The sequence below is a fragment of the Polyodon spathula genome, chromosome 17 (assembly GCF_017654505.1).
Source record: "Polyodon spathula isolate WHYD16114869_AA chromosome 17, ASM1765450v1, whole genome shotgun sequence".
Classification (NCBI taxonomy): Eukaryota; Metazoa; Chordata; class Actinopteri; order Acipenseriformes; family Polyodontidae; genus Polyodon; species Polyodon spathula.
In genome coordinates, this window is record NC_054550.1 from 769,030 (window position 1) to 790,666 (window position 21,637).

The following is a 21,637-nucleotide window of genomic DNA, read 5'->3' on the forward strand; positions in this document are numbered from 1 at the left end:
TGGTGATCTTAGAAATGCTTTCTGCGTACTGTGTTCTATTTCTCTCAGAATACCAGTCTGTACAGCTAGCTCTATATACAGTAGATACAAATGAAGATTCAATATGACACGACATCCCAGCGTTGCATGGGAAAGCGTGTTGGTTTATATTGGAAAGCGTCTAGCAGGCATACGTAATATAGGAAGATCAACATTGCTGGAAGGCAGGATCAAGGCTGACTGCCAGTAGAACCTCACTGCATGCTTGGCCATGTTTTGTGCACAAAGATGTCAACAGTTTTTCACTACAAATCACGTTAAGAGCAATATAGACCACTGTATATATAATTACAGATTTATAATTTCTAAAACAAACAGTGACAATGAGGTCGACAAAAGTTTGGATAAATATAATTTGTAGATGGAAATGTTTTAGGGTGCAATTTTTATTTTACATCTTTACTTTCAAAAGATTTTAGAAATTATGTGTTGTGAAATTGTGTTTTACATATTGTATGTCAATATTAAATTTATTTTGTATTACATGATTTTACTATTAAAAAGTACACTAATAATGATTATTATGCATATAGCAGTTAGAATAAAACACTTATTATGCATATTTCAGTTAGAATAGAACACCTTAAACTGGGGTCTGCTTTAGGTACCGCGCCAGGAGCAGGCTTAACATCAGTTAAATTAAGTGAAAATTGCATTATTTTTTGATAGATATGAAAATGGAATTTCTGGGCATGAAATAGATACAGTTGTCACTTTTTAAAAAGGTGTCAGCAATTCGCTTCAGTGAGTAAGGTGTATATTCACCATGACAGAAAACTTGTGATCTGCGCAATCAATAAAAAGGCTTCAATTACATCTGCTTCATTACACTTCTAATAAGAGGTTATAGATCTGTGCCAAATACAATGATGATAAGGACATGCTGGGCTACTGGGTTAGCCTTCTTGTTGTCAGCAAGTACAACACTGCCACCTAGAGCCAGAATAGCAGTAGTAGAAAAGATAACAGTTGGCTGTTATGTGAGTAGAGTACAAGAGAATGCTGTCAATATTAGATGCTTTTTTAAAAGTATTATTATTATTATTATTATTATTATTATTATTATTATTTTTATTATTATTATTATTATTATTATTTTTATTATTATTATATAAGTTTCACTAGAGTTTGTATTATTTTCACAACCTATCTGGTTTGATTTCTCCCGTCTAGCCCAGATTCCATGATAACTAAGTGTTTTTTTTGTATTAAAAAATGTTACACGATTTTTCCATTTGCCATTGTACACTTTCTGTTTCCTAACAGTGATCATTAGGAAGTGTGTTATTTTCTCAGTCTGGGGTGTAAGGGTATTTTGGCCTAGTTTGATTTCAAGGCATTACAAAAAAGAAAAGAAAAAATAAATTAAATGACTTTAGGATTCATTTAGGAATTATTAGAAACAAGTAAATTACTCGAAAATATATCTTTGTTTTTTTTTTCTGTGTCCTCAAACAAAATGGCATTTGATAGATATTTATAATTTTTCCAAATTACGTTTTTTAATGTCATTATTATATTATGGTAAGAGAATTGAGACACCTAGAGTGATTTTCGTGAACGCACCCAGTTCCTTAGCAACGCGTCTGCTGTTGCGCCTCCCAGCAGCTTCCACACATGCACTCAAGAACCAGCGTACTGCCCGTCACAGTACGGTATACATACATATTTTACACACCTCCTATAGAAAATGTAAATAAAAAAGCAAGCTTTATTCTCTTCCTGGCTAACCTGTGGGGTTGGCATTTTATCACAAAAAACTAAAGCAATACTAACATCCAGTAACTAAAGTACCTACAAAAGTCAAACATCATTCGCTTGGGGGTATTTCTTCTCTTTTTTAAAATGGTGACTGAGCTGTGTACCCAAGCTTAGGCACTATTGGAGTTAATAAGCAAAAAGCAGGTCAAGATAAATCATTATAGCAGCCTGTAGCACCGGTGGAATAATGAATGGATAATGAGTAGTGAAGCATTTAAAACAGCTTTATGAACTATTAGTAGTTTTTGATAGATCATCAAGGGTTAGGGCCATTGAGCATCACCATACCACTACCAGAACAGTGTGCCGCAGTTGAGTTTCTAAACTTGGATATGACCCAGAACGGAATAGCAGGTGCTGCCTATCAGGTCACACATAAGGTGCATTGGCATACCTTAACATACATGCATCATGCAAAAACAACATTTCTTAAATACTACTACAATTATTATTATTATTATTATTATTATTATTATTATTATTATTATTATTACTGTAATTACCTTTATTTTACTGCTTACACTTCGTTTGCCCTTATTCTGTGCTGTTGTTTTGTGTGTAGGATAGATATAATTTTATAATTTAGATATATTTTGTCTTCAGGATTTCTCAAAATGTCACTGAACAAAGAGCATTATGTCTAGCTAAATATCCCGATGTCAAAATATATTGAATTCAATATAAATTCAGCCGTTCTCATTAGAATACCATTTGCAGCCATGTTTGTGCAATATTATGACATTAACGTATAGGAACCTTTGTGCTATATATCTGTATAGAGGTGCACGATTTGTGTTATGTTTTGGCAGAGCACTGCGTAGGGCCTGGATTCATGTTCACCGATCAAAACCGGGTCTGCTACTGGAACATGGATATTTCTAGTTATCAGTCTAAATCTTACAGGGTAGTTCTGTTCTGCAACTAATACACACTTTTCCAATAGTAACTTTTGTGTTAGAAATCTAACAAAGAGCAATTGTGTCTTACACCCGCTAGTGGCAAAGTGGTGCAGGGGAATAGGTAACACACACACACCTGTGTACCGTGTACTTAAAGCTTAGATGTGATTGTGCTCCTTAGAGGCCACAGGGGCGCTTCTCTCAGTATTCAAAAGTCTCCAGGATATGATGACAGGAACAAAATATGTACAATGTGAATCTAAGGAAAAACAAAAATACAATAGTTTTGGTAACTGTGATGAATCACACCCCCACCAATTGCTCCTTAATATATTTAGAAAGTGCAACGCTGATACAGTTAGGATTTGCAAGCACTGAGCTTTTAAAATGGAGATACATTATTTTTGTGGATAACAATAACCACTTTTTTCTTTTTCTTGTTTTTTTTCTATCAGCCTCTTCCTTGTTTTGGCATCAGTGTATCATCACGATATTATTTAAATTGTCTCAAATAGGAGATGCTATAAACTATATTATCTCTTTTAATTGTATGCTGTTTGCATTTAGCACACAGAGAAGGAAAAAAACACCAAGTTGCCCACCCGCTAACTATTGTGTTACATAAACAGATACAGTAGCATCCCAGGGTGAGAAATAACAGACTACCCACTGAAATTTACTGTCCATTTCTTCCCCAGCTGCAGGCCAAAAACAAAATGAGGTTGTCTTGAATGACAGGACAGGCACTCGTCGAACTTCACAGGCAGCAGAGCGTTTTGAGGGTGTACAGATCTGCCTGTTTCTTTCTTTGTTGAACAAAATATCCCCTGGCTTTGGTCATGCCAGTCGTATTTGTCCTTTCAAAATAATACGGTGTGAAGAAAGGATCTGTATAAAAAAAAATGATAGAAACGCTTTTTCTCCTAATACTTCTCTGAGGCTGTCTTGTGTAGACTGGTTGGCAGTTTTTAGAGCAAATTAAGTGTAGGAAATGGAGAGTGTTTTGCAGATAAATCTATTACAGTGTAGACATAGTACATATGGTATACTGTAGACAAGATATGAGAACAGAGACCCTAATATGGGCTTACAATCTGTACAGATGACATGCATCTGTTTTCTTTTGATGCCGGCCTGGCGAGGTGATATGTGTTATATTTAGTACATTTAACAGGGGGCATTTGATTTGCCAAACCTGTGTTATATGTGATTTCAATTATTTATGTACATTGTGTATGTCTTATATGCATCTATTTAATCTAATTTTAGCCATTTCTATAACATATTATATCTAAAATGCTAATGCCTTCTTGAATAGCTGTGCATATAAAGAGCATTTTATTAAATTATTATTAGAGACCCATCATAGAGTTTTCATATTTGTGAGTGAAAGTATAAATCAATTGAACATGGACCTATGGACCAAGAACTGCATTGCTGGTTGGGTTTTTAATATTTTGCTCGTGGTTATGTTTTTGTGTTGCAAATGAAATTTCTGTGGTACAGATGTCAAAAGAAGACAGAAGGATTCTGCATTGCAATGTCCGAACATCCTGCCAGTAGCGCAAAGTTTAGGTGTGCCTATTTTGTAGGATTGGTGTTACTGTGCAGAACATTGTTTTACTGTAGGTGTTATTGTGAGATCGTTTGATTCCTACTTGTAATCAAAAGGAAGGTTAGTATTACATTACAGGCTATCACATTTTATTTTAAAGCTATTCAAACGGCACTATCCACGCATTTCCACATTGGCTGAGGCCAGTTCAGCGTCATGTTGTCTTAAAAACTGACATGAAATTAGACCTTTTGCTTGCTGTCTCTTGCCATTATCATAAACCTTTTCTAGAATACTTGCGGGAATCAAAGTCAACATGGTTCCCAAATGAATTTGCACAATTCTCAGCGATAGTATTACTTTCAATAGGTCCCAACCTGATGTATCTTCTCAGCGGGTTTTGTTCTTCCCATAGTAAATCCTTGTCAATTAAAAAGCTGAATATTTTCTCTAGAAGCAGCCTTACTAAAACCAAGGGGCACAGAAAAACTACCAGTTTCATTTAAAAATAATTATAAAATTGAATGCAGTATTTCTACAGATAAATTAATGCAATGTAACAACTACGTCAAATATTGAACACATGTTGAATACTATTACTACTACTACAATGTCAAGAATATAACTTCATGTAGTATTTAATGTCAACAGTAACAGAGTGGCCATAAAAAAAAAAAAAAAAAGATCTAAACATGAAGTAAACTGGTCAGGTTTGTTTTCTGAATATAAAAGTCAGGCTTCATTATGTAAATCAACCACCGTTTCAGTTGCATTAGAATGATGAAGTGCGTGAATTTGTGTTACTTTTTAAACACTTGTAAAGTAAGAATTCTATTTTTTAAATGATATCCTGCCAGCTTTTTCACAATCCATTAATTTCTGGATCAAACATCAGAAGGATGTCAGAACAGTGAAATTCCTGTAAGACACGGGTGTCAGGATCAAAAGTCAAAGACATTCTCAGAGCAGCAGGGGGGCATGCTTGCTAGACCTGAAACGTAGCGTTTAGTATCTGCCATGTGACACTCCCTATACCCTGTTCATGCTTCTGTAAAGTTTCAGACATTCTGAAAAGACTGAGTGGGTACTTTTCTTCAGTTGAATAAAAAAGAGCCCATTCGAACCCTCTGTGGTTTAAAATAATGCAATGTAAAATGGTTGTTTATCTTGTCGGTTCTAGTAAGGTCATGTTCTGTTAACTGTCTAGCTGAATTATGTTGGAGTACTACAAAGGTAAATAAAAATGAATACATGAAAGACATGTACATTTGGCTTTTCAATTGTATTTTGTATTTATATTACTGATGAACAATTAAATAGATGCAGATGAGCTATGACAGAAATATATCCTAAATCTTAAACGTATGTTTTACATGCAATAAACAGAGATAACTGAGAGATAAATGTATAATAATAATAATAATAATAATAATAATAATAATAATAATAATAATAATAATAATAATAATGTTTTTTTGCATCATTTGTTTAAATATATTTGACCAGATGGTCTGTTATGCCTGTAGGCCAGTTAAAACTGGCTATGAACCAAGTGGGTCAATTTTACAAGATGTGTATTGAAGTTAATCTCCACAATTCATCTCTAATAAGCACACATCAAATTAACATTTCTGTTTACGCTTATTATATAGAGTATGGTGTTTCAGACATGTGCTGTATGTTTAATTTCCGTCTACCTGTTTGTTTAATGAGTTGTGGATCTTATTCAGGTGTAGATCAACTAGAGGTAAAATTTGAAGTACGCAGATAATATAAATATATGATTTACTCTGCATGTTTCAGTGTTTATACAGCAAACTCAGCTGCAAATGTAAATGATTTAGTATGTATATGAGCAATAGTCTGTAAGCCATGTTATATAAATAGATGCATGCCTGATGCAGGTTTATTTCAAAGGAGGGAATGAGGGCAGCTTTAGTACCGTTTTGTATCTTCTCCAAAGGGACAAGACAGAATGATGTACATAATCACAGTACACAGTAATTGACTTGGATTGACGTTAAATTTACATGTGATTCCTTCAGATATCTTCAGTTTAATATGTCATGTGAGGAATCTGTATGTTTTTATCTTCTGAGATAAACGCAAGGGTAAGGTTCACCCCATTTTGTGTGCTCCACTTCCCAGAAAATTATTTATCATCAATGCAAATTATTACCATGAAAGAGATCACCCCTCCTTTTGAATAAGGAATCTGGATTGAAATGAAAATAAATAAATTAAATTAGTGACATAAATTACATTAGCATAACAATGATTGTATTGTTTTAATTCCATAGGAAACTATAAACTTAATTATATGAAATAATATTAATTCTAAGTGGGGACCCATATCAAGAATCAGTATACTGCAAAAACATTGTAAAGTCTAAAGAGGTATGCTAAAGCATATTATAAAACATAGCAAACTATGGTAAACTACAGTATGTTAAATGCACAGTAGAACCAGTGGATATAGTTGCATAAGGATTAACACAAGGATACTGTTGACAGACACTATATATATATTCGTATGAGCTTAACATGCAGCCTACAGCACTCAGTATTCCCAGGTGGTCTCCCATCCAGGTACTAACCAAGCCCAACATTGCTTTGCTTAAGCATTGCATGGTAAGCTCGATTTGAAGAGCTTTTTGCCGTCAGAGACGTTGCCCAGGGGTCACTACAAGGAAGTAGCTCTTCTTGACCCACTTGACAGACACCGAAAGGGTTAAAAAAAACATTAAATATTCAAGTGACATCATGTACATTAAAATAAAACAGCAGTACAGTAGGGGCAGTACTTTACTACTGTGTTACATGAACAAAGAAAACATGTTGATTTTGAAAAGCTTCAAATAAATAACTTGGGAGGTTAATTTGAAAGCACCTGGTTCATGTAGAGATCCTAAACAGAAGGAACATTTTGACTTTTTTTCTGTTTAGCCAAACACCTGGGATTGTTCAAATGTGAGGTTTATATTTTTACATATATACATTTTATTATGTTAGACATTTCTATTAATATGAATTGTACCAAGAAGAAATATACATTATTGGTTAAATGGCTTGGAAAGACTGGAAAGCCAAAGATGACAATAGAAATTGATAAACACTCACAGGCCTTATAATTTATTTAAGCACTAGGTTACACTGTATGTCCACTAAGATGCATTAATAGTATGAAAAGAAAGTTAAATGTTATCCTAGAGCAGAAGGTCTAGTAACCTTACATGTTCTGATTCGTGTTTAGATGACAATGTTTGTGTATACAATGGATGCCCATGAAGTGTGAAAAAGAAGCATTAATATTTCCCAGCAGGGGAAGGAAATTAGGCTGGCATTCATTATCTATGCCATTTTCTCTTTGCAATTTATTCTTTTACTTTATTTTCATATCATATTATGCATCATGAGAAAGCCCGCGCTGCATAATTGTGTGCATTTTACCTTTGACATGCGCATCATTTTTACATGAAATTTTGTCTTCATGTGGACTTTTTTTTTTTGTAACCCTTTAGTGTCAAGATCTCTAGTTTGGTATCTATTCAACTTCATTTTTAAATTTATATTAGGAAAAAAATAAATCGAGCGTGCTAGTTTTATTTCAAATCAGTGTTTGTATCATTCTTCATGGCATTTGCATTTTATATTGCCTTATAAAGCAAAATTAAATTATTTCAAAATCAAAATACATACCTTTCCTTTTTGAAATCCCTGGGTTTTAAATGGGTGTATGTCTGACAAGAATACACCCAGAAATTCAGTAAAAGCAAATAAGTCACTGAGTCAGGCATACTGTATTATCAAAATCATAGTTTAAAAGAAAAGGTGTATCAAAAATTAAGAGATGATGACAAATGGCAACAATAAAATTCAGAAATTATCCAGTATTTTGCCATAACTTGGCCTTTGAATGAGATACGGATTCAGTCTGAATTATCATCAGTCTGTCACCCACGATCAACTAAAGCCCCTTTCAAAATAGCTGGAATGAAATCAAACACTATCAATATTTCAAAAACAGGAATTTATTGACAGGAATTTAAATTTATGTCAAAATATTGAAGTGTAATTTATCTCAATGAACATGTAAACCAAATTTTTATTTAACCCATAGTTTAAAACTTGTTGTGGCAGTAAGGTCTGTGTTGTGTGTTGTAATACTGGCTTGAACTCGCTGGATCAAATATATATATAGAATACAATACTGTATGATACAGTGTGTTTGAGTGTCGTTACTTTAACCATCCTTTATTTGTCAGTTAAATTGATAGTAATTATTGTAGTGCTTGAATGTGGATCTTGGTTGTGACCACAGCATTGAAACTTCACAAGCAAGGTAAAAACACATTGTAAGAGTAAAGCTTCGGTGTTACAGTGCTCAGGATATCAAAGCTTTCTTGCTTTGTGGTGCAGATTCACAAAAATACATCAGAACAGTGCATCAAGGGGATTAGAGATCTCTGTGGCCTGTGTTTTAGTATACAGGGAGAGAATAGAGATGTTTAGTGAACACCTGCCATGGTGTCAATAGAGAGGCTATGAACCGAAATCACACCAAGCATGAGGACTGATGAAGGGGTGCAGGTTTTCATGCTGATACCATTCACAGTTTTAAAGGCAGAGCTGATGCTATTATATACCCAAACTCAAATTACACGTGGGGTTCTTGTACTGCTTGTCTTTGTACATGGCTAGTATCGAGGATATTAATATGTATATATAGGTATAGTATTATACGATTGCATTTCTTGGGATTGGGATTGGCTTCGGATTTTTGTGTTTATACTTTTGGAATTTGTGCCTATTTATTGCAGTTACAAAGTGCCATTTGGAATAGCCTGTTCAGTGTAATACACAATGACATATGATTCTGTTTAACTTGTGAAATAGTCAATATTTTATTTAACTCTTTTGTTTTTTTTAGCAGCAGCAAAGTAGACTCGGTAGAGAATTTAAATTGTGATTACAGATGATTTTAAAAAGCTTTGTATAATAGTACTGTTGGTTGCTTTTTTTGCGTGTGTGTGTGTGTGTGTGTGTGTGTGTTTGTGTGCGTATCAATTTTATTAACAGTTTATTGCAAATGACTGATCAGTGCTGTCTACTCAGCCATGCCATTTGTTGGATGGTATCAGATCATTTGGTGCAAATCAGGCAATATGTACAATAACACAATGAATATAGAACACTACTGCAGGCAGCGAGCTGCTTAACATTTGAAAAGGCATTTGAAATACTGGTAGTTCAATGTTATTCATCATTAATTGTATTGACGTGCCTGGAACTCTAGCAGAGCACACAAGAGACAAGAAATCCTGTAAATAATATCTAAATTGTAAATAAGGATTTTATCTGCTGTGCAATCATTTACTTTAGATTGATTCAGTTTACAGTAAATATAAGCTTAATGACATTTGTTCCATGCAAATGAGACTTTAAATAATAATTGTAGCCAGTTAGCTTGCATGAAATACCTGTTATAATTCAAAGAATAAGTATGCCCTATGTTTTAAAATGTGTTGCAATGCATTAGGATACACTGAGCACAATAGCTTTATAATAGGAGTATGCACAGCCTCTTTTAATTAACTGTCTCTTTGTCTATTAATACTGGACAGAGTTTCTATGACTTGAAAGTCACTGTTCTTTGTAATGAAACATTTCTGATCAGTGACACTTCTCTTCTTTTTGTAACGTGTAAAAGAAGGTGATGGGGAATTAAACTTTCCAGTGTGACAAGAATCTAACACCTAGGACAAAGTGGGACTGACTAATTGAATCCTAATAAAATCCTAATGAAAAAGAAAGTCCATACTGGTGCAAAAACGTTTCAGGTGATTTAAAGAACACCTCATCTGCACACATTGAGCCAAGGGCACTGTGTGAATACCGCAGTAAAACAAACCAAAACATAACAAAATAGAAACTGCCTACAAGGAAACAGGGTTACATCATAGAAACACAGTTGTTTAGTTAATTCAGCCAACAGCAATGCAACTGTTCAAACAAAAGAAAACGATTTTACATACTTCTTTTGTTGTTGTTGTTGTTGTTGTTGTTGTTGTTGTTGTATAGAGCCTAAAATATTTAACCAAATATAAATGTGAAGCTGTCAAGATGCGTCATGACAACACTAGCATTCAGTTTTAAAAGCAAAATCCCCAAGGACAGGGCACTGCTGGAAATGAGATGTTACTTTTCACTGTCTCTGTTTTAATTCAAATTAAATTCACCTTCTTTGATGCAATAAGCTTGGTATCGCAGGACCAGCCTTCTGGAAATGACTTTTTTGAGCGTATGATTTTAAAATGAGCAGAAATTCTGTCTTTTATTTTTATACTCACCTAAACTAAATTAGTTAAATGTTTGCTATTAGTTACTCTAATATGACACGTTATTCTACAGGTGTTATTGACTAAAAACACAAGCCTAGTGCTGGCAATGTTCTGCATTCTGCACTATGTCAGCTAATAGTTATTTCAAAGGGCATCAACATGTGGATCGCACTCAGTATTTGGTGATGCCAGTTTACCATTTTAATTCATATATATATACCTCTACCTGTAGGTGGTAGGAAGACAGGCACTAATATCTGCAGCTGTGTGCTTCCTATATAGGCCCCCATACTCTTGTGACCACACGCAATCTGTAGTTGTCTTCTGGGACATTTGCCGTTTCTTTAAAGCATAATTTTCTGGTTGCAGTTGCAGTCTTGCATGCAGGTGCCTTGTCTAGACAGGGAACCAATATTATCACCTCTAAACTCTCCAAGTTTTAAACTTGTTATATTTATTTTCTTGTGCAGGCAGGATGCAGTTATCTGGTGCATTATATTTGCATATAAGTACAGCATTAGATACATTTGCATACAAAGTATAACTATTCAGTCCTTAGCTCAGAATTTCTTTTTTGTTTTTTTTAAGCCTTGTGTAAAACGAGATGAGCTGCGGAGAATAGCCAAAATGCTCAATGTAAGTGTTATTGTAACCACCAAGTATGGGACCATTTTTTTGACATAAAATACACTCATACACAGCGTTAGGGTCAAGGCCTTAGAGTCAGAGGCCACTGATTGTACTCCTCTTCCAAAGAAAGCTTTTCAGACAAACAAATCAATCCAGTGTTGGGTATTGATTCGGCAGCATCACAGCTGCTGCTAATAAATGGGATAGAAGGCCCAATTCTGTGGGGCTGGAATTACCTTTCGATTGCTGGGGCCACAGTGTTGGTACTCTCATTCTGCTGTGCCACCTTTCCTGATCAATACTGAATCATCCAGCGGCTAGTAATTAGCTTTCCGAGAGCCATTCAATAAAGATCTGTGTTGACTGCCAGGGAAACGGTCATGCAAAATCAGCAGCCAAGTAGAAGGTGATGGGTAAAGAAAAGATCCTTTGCCTGAGAAGTACTTAGCTCTTTTTTAATTACTGTAATTTTCAAGAAAAGTCGGAGAGTGAGATGATGAAGTGAAGCACTTTCCTCCCTGCTGTTCCTGATGAGGCTTGATAGGCCTCGAAATTACGCATTGACTCTCCGTTTGATTTCTCCCAGTGTTTAGTGCTAATAACCTGTAGGGCCTTTTTTTTCTTTCTACCTCTCATTCTTGGTGTCACTGCAGTAATTACACTGTGTGAAATCTGTGCTGCAGTCACAGCTGCCAACTTGCTGCTTCACAAGCTAGGTCAGGCTGGGTGCAGGCGAAACACAAAGCTGGCTGAGAGCAGAGCCTTTCTTTTTTGTTCCAGCAGTCTTCTAATGATTCTTAATAATAGAATCCGCAATCTCTAAACTGTATGCAAACATTTTTGAACTTGCATTATCAAAAGGTGCAGTTTTCTGTTTTTTCACCAATATTTGTGCTGTCAACCTGCTCTTCACAATGCTTATATATATATATATATATATATATATATATATATATATATATATATATATATATATGTATATATATATATATATATATATATATATATATATATATTATATATATATATGACCCAATTTTATTTCGTTATATTAATTATTTTATTGTACCATATGCCAAAAAAGAGAAATATGAGTTAGAACTTTAAGAAAATGGTTGGATTCAGTTGGCTTAAGTTTAACATATTAAATCCTGTAACAAAATATTTTTGAAATAATGATTTAAAGAAAACAAACAAAAACATTAATTGCAATAATGCAGAATACATCATATCTAAATGTTCTACTTTGGTGAGTATGGGGGTAAAAATAACTAACCTAAATTGATCTATTGCTAGTATGACATTCTAAATGTACTGGAAGTAGATTAAATCTATTGAAAAGCAAGACTCATAATTTCCAACACAACATTTTGGTTGTTAATGTTATGCCACGTAACTTGGTGGGATATTTAAAGCCCTGGCTTTAACCCTGCAGTTTGTCACTTCTAGAGAGTGGTTTCAAAAGTACGCCAGTGTCTGCTAGAAAATGAATTCGGTGATATAATCATAAAAAAATACCCTGTTCAAAATTAGATACACCTTACCAATGCATGAAATAAAATCACTATTCACTTGGTATTATACTGCAGTCCTTTTTATTTATTATTATTATTATTATTATTATTATTATTATTATTATTATTATTATTTAAACCACAAGGAAAAAAGAAAACAGCAGATTGCTGTTGCTGGTTCTCTAAAGATTGGAATGGTATGCATGATTGGACTCCCACTGTTTAGCCTATAGCTCACATTGAGTTTGAGGGACAGTTGTGTAACCTGTTTAACTGAGAGCACAACTTTGGTTTCAAACCCATTGCGGGCAAAAGGAAACATTGTATTATATGCTGGCTGGTATATTGTCACACTTAGAAACCTTGTGAGACCTTGCCATGAAAGATCGTCTTTGTTATTTGGTTGGGAGGTGGTGGGGTGGGGGGGATACATTTGCATTGGAATGCTATTGATGTGTTCAAGGACAGGAGCTGAAAAATGTATTTTCCTGCAAATTATCACATGTTTTGCCAACAGTGATTCAAGTGAACTTTTCCCACAGATGATGCCCTGTTTTTGCTATGCACCAAGCTAACATCAAATAAACTGGATGCAGTGGGTAGTGAGGTCCGATGAGTTCAGCCTAGGTGTTGTCTGTGCACCCATCATCTTGAACAAAACTGCAGCACTTGCTCTGGCTCTATTGTGCATGACATGTGGTCTGTCTGCCATTATTGTTTAGGGCTGTCTTACTAGCAGAGATGGGTGAGAAAGTGTTTTTTAAAACTTTCTAGTTTACATTGACGAAAGAGAAAATCAGAACTGGTAAGTGGAAGTAAGAACTAACGCAGTAGTACCCAAGACATTTCGGGTAAATTAGTTTTCTCTCACTTTGTTTGTATTGGTCCAAATGTAGGTGAATTTTACCAGATCAAAAAGTTAAAAGGCAAAGTCAAAATACTGCTTTTAAAAGTAACAGATGACATGTAGTCTTTCTTAGAGTAATAGTTTTCATTAAATGGCTAGCACTGCACTGGAAGTACTACACTAATGTGCAGAGGAGACAAGGATATACTGGGCTGCTCTGCAAGCAGTCACTTTTCTTTCCCATACATAAACTGCAGCCAGCAATGGCTTCAAACAAAAGGGCCTCTCCTGGTCACTGAATACAGTGACACTCATTCTGAGAGGGAGCCAGGCAGCTTTTTGTAAGCACTCTGCTTCAGCACAACAATGGCGCACAATGAATTATTGACTTGTGTATATATGGGTCTCTTTTCAGTAACTAACTCTGAGTCCCACAGTCTGGACAAATGATTGATTTCGCTCTGAGCAAAAAAAAGAGAAGGGCCCCAGCACTTAACTCTATAATGTAAACCTCCCTTTCCCCATTTGTTCGTTCCCTGAATAGGGACCTGATTAAAATGCACTTTCCAAAAAAAAAGAAAAAAATACCTGCAGCTGGGCCTTCTAAGTGTGTTGTGTATATATAAATAAGTAATTTGTCCCTCTCTGTATGGCAAAAGGCTAGTGGAGAGGCTCCTTGTCAGCACTTATGAAGGCTTCCATTACATGTTTTAAATGTTGGCCTATGTGTGGTACTAACAGTTAGTTATATAACAGTGGTAAAATAAAAGGTATTGGTCTTACAAAAAAATATTCAAGTGTTGCTCATGCAGTGAACTGCCACAGGTAGCCTATATGCATCACACACAGGTAGTTTTACAAGATGTGTTAATAAGCATTTGTAAACATGGTTTATTCCCCCTAACATATGTGTTTTATAAGCGTTAATGATATGTTACTGTTTATAACTCCTTTTATAATACACTTTTTTTTTATATTAGTTGGATTATGCCCTTGATAATAACAACGAGAAAGTCACAAAGAAGGGAATACTGTCAATGACAGTGGAAGAACTGTATAACAACAAAGAAGAGGTATGGAATTCATGTTAAGTCCAGTACAGTAGAACATATGGAATAAAGAGATTTGTGTGGACTGTATATAGTATTCATTTCATATTTTGATAAATACATTTCAGAAATCCAAAACAGTAGAGAATCTTATTTATTTTTAAAAATACATATTAAAAATAGTTAAGAAATGATTAAAAGAGCTCCAATGGATTTTTCCCCCAGGTCTGAAATAACTAACAGTAAGTTACTGTACAGACTATATGCAGTCTTTAAACAGAAGCCATACAACCATAAACACACAGTAAAGCAAACTCTTGCGGCTCCTGAGTGGCGCGTCCGGTAAATGCGCTCTGCGTGGCGATCGGATGCACCCTGTAGCCTGGACGTGGCCGGTTCAAGTCCAGGCTAGTCCACTGCTGACCATGGATGGGAGTTCCCAGGGGGCAGTGCCGTCCAGGGTGTCCTCAGCTCATCACACAGCAGCGGCCCCTGTAGTCTGGTCGGGCACCTGCAGGCTTGCCTGTTAGCTGCCTAGAGCCGCATTGTCCTCCTACACTGTAGCTCTGAGGTGGCTGCATAGTGGGTCTGCTTTGTGAAAAGAAGCAGTCGGCTGACAGCAGACACTTCAGAGGACAGTGTGTGTTCGTCTTATCCGCTCCCAAGTCAGCAGTGAGCTGAGCCTAAAAATAATTGGCTACTCTAAATTGGGAGAAAATGATAAAAAAACAATTGTCGACTACTAAATTAAAAAAAAAAAAAAAAAAAGCAAACTCTTGATTTATGTTTACCATGCAAGGCATTTAGACATCCCCACTCCCTCATTGCCTCATGAAGAATAGGAAGAATGTATTGGGTCTAAAAAACAAAAACAAACAAACAGACCCATTTCAGCAGCTTCGCCTCCATCCATGTCACATTTTGCTTTCTTTTTGGGTTGTACACATTCTCCGTGATTCAAGATTCCATTTCGTTTACTTGCTGGTGTCTGAAAATGGACAACAACAGTTCCAACTGAAATGAACTTACTGTCTCTTAGAAATGCAGTCAGCCAAACAGAGTAAGGCTCAAGGCAGTGCTGAGATGACGCTCGTCTCAATATGAACTTTTATGCTGGACACACTGACGGCAATAATTCATTCGCAACAAGCTTCCTGCTGGTCCCAAGTTGTTTTATTATATCCATAAAAGACTAATAGGTGTGACAGCAGTAATTCTCTCTCTCTGTTATTGCCCCTTATCATTTAACCCCTTCAGGTGGACCAGCTGATTGATGAATTGCAAGCAGCCATCAAAAAGCACAAGGGTCAGCTCTCCAAACTTGCCCTGCAATTACAGGCTGAGGAGGAGCAATGTGCCGGCTATATGTACCGGCACCTTAAACAGCTTTCAGCAAGCAGCAGTGATCCACAGGGCCTGCAGCTAAAAGTGAGTGCCACTCTTATCTTGTCAGTGTGTCATCAAGAACTTGAAAAGCAACATGATGTTTATCTTCTGATTTTAGACACAGTTAGAACAAGTACTTAGTTTGAATTTCACTGCCTATTGTCTGTGTGTCTGGTGTCTAGTGTCACAGTGGCGTTGTCCTATTATTGTTTGTGACAGGCAATCTTAGTTCATCAACTGCTGTGTTTGTATAACTCTGAAAAAGCTAAAGTACATTTGTTTTGTTTCTGTTGCCCCCAGGAGAAGGTGAAAAGCCTGTCGAGACCAAACTTTTATTCTGAAACTATGGGAGATGAAGCAGTGCTCTTTCTCTACAATTATATCTAGGCTGCATGCTGTGTTTGCCATGGCCAGGACTGTGAAACTGAGAATTAGAAACTCTTTGCTGTAGGTTGAGTTGAGTCTGAGAGTCCTGCTGGCACAACTGAAAACTAAACACATTTATTATGAGCCGCCAAATTAGAGCCCTTTAAAATAATGTATGTGTAGAATGTTATCAGTGGAAAAACATACATTAAAAAAAAAAAAAAAAGAGATTACTTTGAGTCTCAGAATGAACCTTTCGTATATGAATGTTAAGATGCTGAACGCATTGAATGAGGGGGCAGGGGGGAAATCTAACTGTAGACACTACCAAGCAAAAAAAAAAAAAAAAAACACCAGTGTGCGTTGCACAGTATCCAAGAATTTGTGACATTATCGAAAAACAACATGGGATTTTTACTTCTGTAACTAAAACTGCCAGGAACACATTTTAGAAATTCTGTGTGCCATTGTAGGGCTCATAAACACTGATAATCATGAATGACTATTACAAGGGAAAGGTGACGTTTCCCTTGTGTCTGGAGTGCCAGAGAGATACAGTGCTGCTAATCTGATTTAAGGCCTGGATTTGTCTAAAATGTCAGCTCCCTGTAGTGCCTGTTGTAATGAGGCTGGTTTTTCCTGTCCCTGACATCCTTGAAGGTGTCTTGGGAATTGCCAGCTGGGCGGCCAGCAGGAAAGAAAGGCTTGTCAGAGCAACAGCACTATCCCGGTGGACACATGGTTTAAATGTAACCATTGAACCTTACTGCCACAGACACTCATGCACCCAGGGAGTTTGTCCTCTCCCCTAATACTTCATTTGTTTGTTATCTCTCAATTAGTGGCTCTTGGTGGAGTATTTGCTGTACTTATGTTACAGAGTTAGCCCTGTCACATCTGCGTCTTTGCATAATGTAGCACTCTCTTGAAGACTATATGGACAACAGATGCTGAACATTTTCATTGAGTTGCGAGAGTAGATTAGGGAGGGAGGATATTCTGTTTATTTTCATTTCCTTATTTTTTTTTTGTAATGCTTTTTTAAATCATTGGCTTACAAGCTAAATGAATCCTGGGAAACCTCAGACTTTTGGAACTTTTCTGAATGTAAATTATACGGTCCAGCTTGTCTTATGAAAGTCAATGCCCTGATTCTTTGAGTCAGCCTTACAACCACTGCCCAGCAACAGAATACTTTCTAACCAAAACATATCTGAAAAAGGTTATTCATACTGTATACTGTAAAAAGAATAAGGCAGGTGAAAATACAGCCCACAGCCTCATGTGTCATGTGATGTCACAGAATCCACGTGACAAGAATGCACTTCAGCGTGCGACACGTGTGTTATCATTAGGAGCTGTTCTGTTAGGCATTGTTTCCAAAAGCTTAAATTATGCCTCATTTTACCATTAATAGTATCAGCTCAGAGTTGCTGTTTTTTTTTTTTTTTTTTTTTTTTTTTTTTTTTTTTTTTGCTTTACGTTGATGTAACAAGTATGAGTTTAAACAAAGTAGAACAAAATGAAATTAATTCCCAGTTTACTTACGTATGGGGACGGGTTTATTCTGAGGCAGTTTTACCTTCTCCTGCTTTAATACATAAATGCATCCCACGTCCACTCCAAAACACATTGTGTAAGTCAGAAGGACCACTGTAAACATCTCTCTTGGTCGTAAATGGTCTCTTGTTCGGAGCCATAAAAGGTTAAATGAGTCAAAATTCCTCTACATGCTATTTCCATGCACCTGCATCAAAAGGGTGCAGTTACTGGCTATGAGCCGATCTGACCCAATGCCTGTTCTTCTCACCACACTCTGCAGCAAGCCTTTAGGCAAGGTCAATAACTGAACTAAATACAGCGTGACTTTAAAAATCGAAATGTTCCTGCAAGACTGCAGTTAGTATTGGGAAAGTAATCAGATGATCGATACATATTTTACAAACTCCTGTTTGAAAATGCATTTAATCTGGGCTCTAAAATAAACTTTTTTTTTTTTTCATTTAAAGGAACTAAAGCAAGTGACACCCACAAAAACGGCACACTAGCACTAATGTGTACCTTAACATACAGGACATGAGTGCAGATTTTATTGGTTTGCTAGACAGTCGGTTAATTAATTTGGCACTGTGACAGGACCCTGTTGGCTCTATCTCAACGTTCTGAACTCCAATCACATACTAGAATAGCAGACTCACTCGCAATGAGATGGATCATAGAATCTGCAAGTATTACGCTTTCTTTTGAAGTGTTATGGTACAATTCAGTTGATAGAGGGACTGCATTATTTTCAAAGTTTTAACATATTCATGTTCTATCTTAGCATGTTGTTAATAACCTAAGGCATTAAGCAAAAAAATAAAATAAAAAAGAAAACCAGATTGGACATTTCCTTTAGGATTCACATTGCAGTTGCAATATTTGGCCACCATGTGACACTGTTGGCAATGCAGAAGTCTGCTTTGCACAGCCCTAGTATGCTTTCATCTCATGTTTGTTGGATTCCAGGTATATGAAAATGGGCAGGACACTGGGGACACTGTTGTTTACATCAACAGGAAGTTATGGGAAAAGGGCTGCGGAAAGGATGTCAACCTTATGATGGACAGAGTAAGTATGAGACTAGATTATCTGAAGTGAAGTACATCACAGGAAAAGCTACCTTTGTAAAATGACACCAACATATACCAGAACATATACATATCTTTAATTTACATAAATATGTCATTTATTTACACAGTAAGTTTCCAGGAAAATTCCCACAGGGGGGCAACAACATACGTTCATACACACAACATACACACAGTACAGTTTAAATAATCTTAGTCAATCATACCTTCTGTACTGATATTTGGTCCATATTTATATTTAATAACCTTGAACTGGTTTTCAAAAAAAGAAATATTAGCTGTCATTGAATTGAAGTAATTCCTTGACATTTACAGCACTGGACATTTTAATGACTGCCTATTACTCTTCTGGTCGATTTCATATCGGGTTTTTTATATTTAGATATTTAGATTTTGATATTTGGGATGTGCACTACATTACATATAACAGATATAAATTAAAATATACATTGTTGCCAAAAAATATTTAAGAAAAATAAATATGAATATTTATTATATAAATAAATAAATAAATAAATATGACAAATCACTGTCCTGGTGATGGGCTGGAAGCGTTAGTCACTGTCAGGAAAAAGCATACTGTGCATCTGACTCATTAGCATTCCGTCTCAGAACAAGAGGTCAAAGCCCAATAATAATCCTGTTGCACCCCCTGCTGGTTAAAAGCCTGCGCTCATTTTGCCCCTGTACACCAAGATAAACAGCTCAGTCATTTCACACTCCTGTGACATCCATTTGTAATTCAATTATTATGTGTCACTGTACAGTTCTTTCAAAGAATGGAGACAGTTTCTATCATTTCCTTTTTTCTTTCTTTTTTTTTTTTTTTTATTTATAATTATTATTTAATAATTTTTTTTAAATAATTATTCCAGTTACTGCAGATGGTTGATCAGAGACTGCAGTCTTCCCAAAAGTACAAGCCTTCAGGCCTTAACCTCATTCCCACTTGCCTGTTTGATGAACAAGGACAAGAAATATGCAACCCACGTTCCCTTCAAAATGAGCAAAGGGTTTGGGTGTCATATGGAGAAGACTACCGGTAAGGATTGTATTTGATATCTGCGCGACTCTCCACGCCTGCAGCTTCCAAACGCTAATGAACAGCGTAGCGTGACCCTAACATTGCCTCCAAGTACGACACAGCAACTGTTTTTATTACATCGCTGGGAATGTTCAGGAGGTCTCGTTTCAGGCAGAATCGTTGACATCTCTTGTAATGTCTTGTCATCGTTCCTGATGCCTGCCTGTCAGCACAGCAAGCAGGATTTTTTCATGTCTGAATAGCCACCTTAATGATGGCAGATGGAAGCCCCACAGGGGGCCGAAGCCCATCACACTGTCATTGTTGTGGGCCGCCCTGACCCGCTACTGTGGTTCCATCTCATTTGTGTCCTCCTTTTTTTATACTTAAGGCAAAGTGAACAGTAATTGAAAAGTATGAACCCACAGATCTAGTACCAGGTCCTAATTTTGTAACTGTTGTGACAGTAAACATAAAGCTATAGATAATGTTATGTTAATTTAATTCAGGTGTAAATGTTGCCTGTGACAATTTTTTTTTTTTTTTCATCTGCCATTTACACAGACTGACACAGACTGGGAGAATTGATTCCTTGAGGATTCCTTTTTATAATGTAGCTGGAATCTGTGAGCTAACATGCTGTAACTGTTCCTTAACCTATGTGTTAAATGCATTATTACAAATACAGTACGTCTTTTTTCTCTTCTAGAGTTTTAGGAACTGATATATTATGAGGTGTGCAGTATGTACTCTATAAAATACCCAGTGCAATATTTCAGTGGTACCTAGAGTTAAAATAGGTATCATAAATGTTGAATAATAATAATAATAATAATAATAATAATAATAATAATAATAATAATAATAAATGCCAGCTAAGTACCTTAACTTGTACTTGTCCCTATTAGATGTTCTTTGGAAATGATTTGTGTGTTGCTGATAGTAAAGGCAGCGCAGACCAAGCACCGAGCTGATAAGAGTGTTGTCTGACTTTCCCACACTGCTTTTGTTAGTGCTGCTCAGCTCTGACCTGGGCGGATCACTCTCTGCAGGGGCTGAGAGGGGAGCCTAGTGACTAGCCTCCATGTTTATTCAATCCAAAGCCCCCAGAAATGGTGCCAGATGGAATGGTGGCTTTGTGATGCAGCCTGGAATCCACTGCGGACCAGAATAAGACTGCCAGGCTTATTTTCACTTACAGCTCAATCTGGGTTTAATCTTCGCTGTACAGAAACGAAACACAGGGCTTTACACCATGCTGCTGCTTAATCCCTCTAAAAGCCATTGTGAAATGATGGTTAAGCAAATATGCTGTGGGCTGAGTTCAGCAGGTTAACCCTAGTTCTTAGTGGACAGTGATCCACATCAAAAGACCACAGCACAATTCAGCTCAATTCATGAGTTTGATCATTGGGAAGAATGCCTGGAATAGAGAATGAAGATTAGTTAAGGTTTTACAGTGCTGAAGTTAATGTTGAGTAGATCATTGTGCTTCCATTTAAATCCAGATATTGATCTGTACTGGTTGCTGTTTTTCGTCTGATTATTTTTTTTTATTATTATTGTCAAGACAACTGCAATAAAAAAGAAAAGGCA

At 36.2% G+C, this 21,637-nt stretch overlaps 1 protein-coding gene across 1 annotated transcript in view; it reads left to right on the plus strand.

Annotated features, from left to right (window-relative positions):
- Positions 1 to 21,637, plus strand: part of LOC121330074 (doublecortin domain-containing protein 1-like) — an 85,064-nt gene that overhangs the window by 19,023 nt on the left and 44,404 nt on the right. The window contains exons 9-12 of the mRNA XM_041276344.1: positions 14,567 to 14,659; positions 15,893 to 16,063; positions 18,896 to 18,997; positions 19,893 to 20,059. Of these exons, the coding sequence (XP_041132278.1) occupies positions 14,567 to 14,659; positions 15,893 to 16,063; positions 18,896 to 18,997; positions 19,893 to 20,059 (533 nt within the window). The remainder of the gene's footprint in view (positions 1 to 14,566; positions 14,660 to 15,892; positions 16,064 to 18,895; positions 18,998 to 19,892; positions 20,060 to 21,637) is intronic.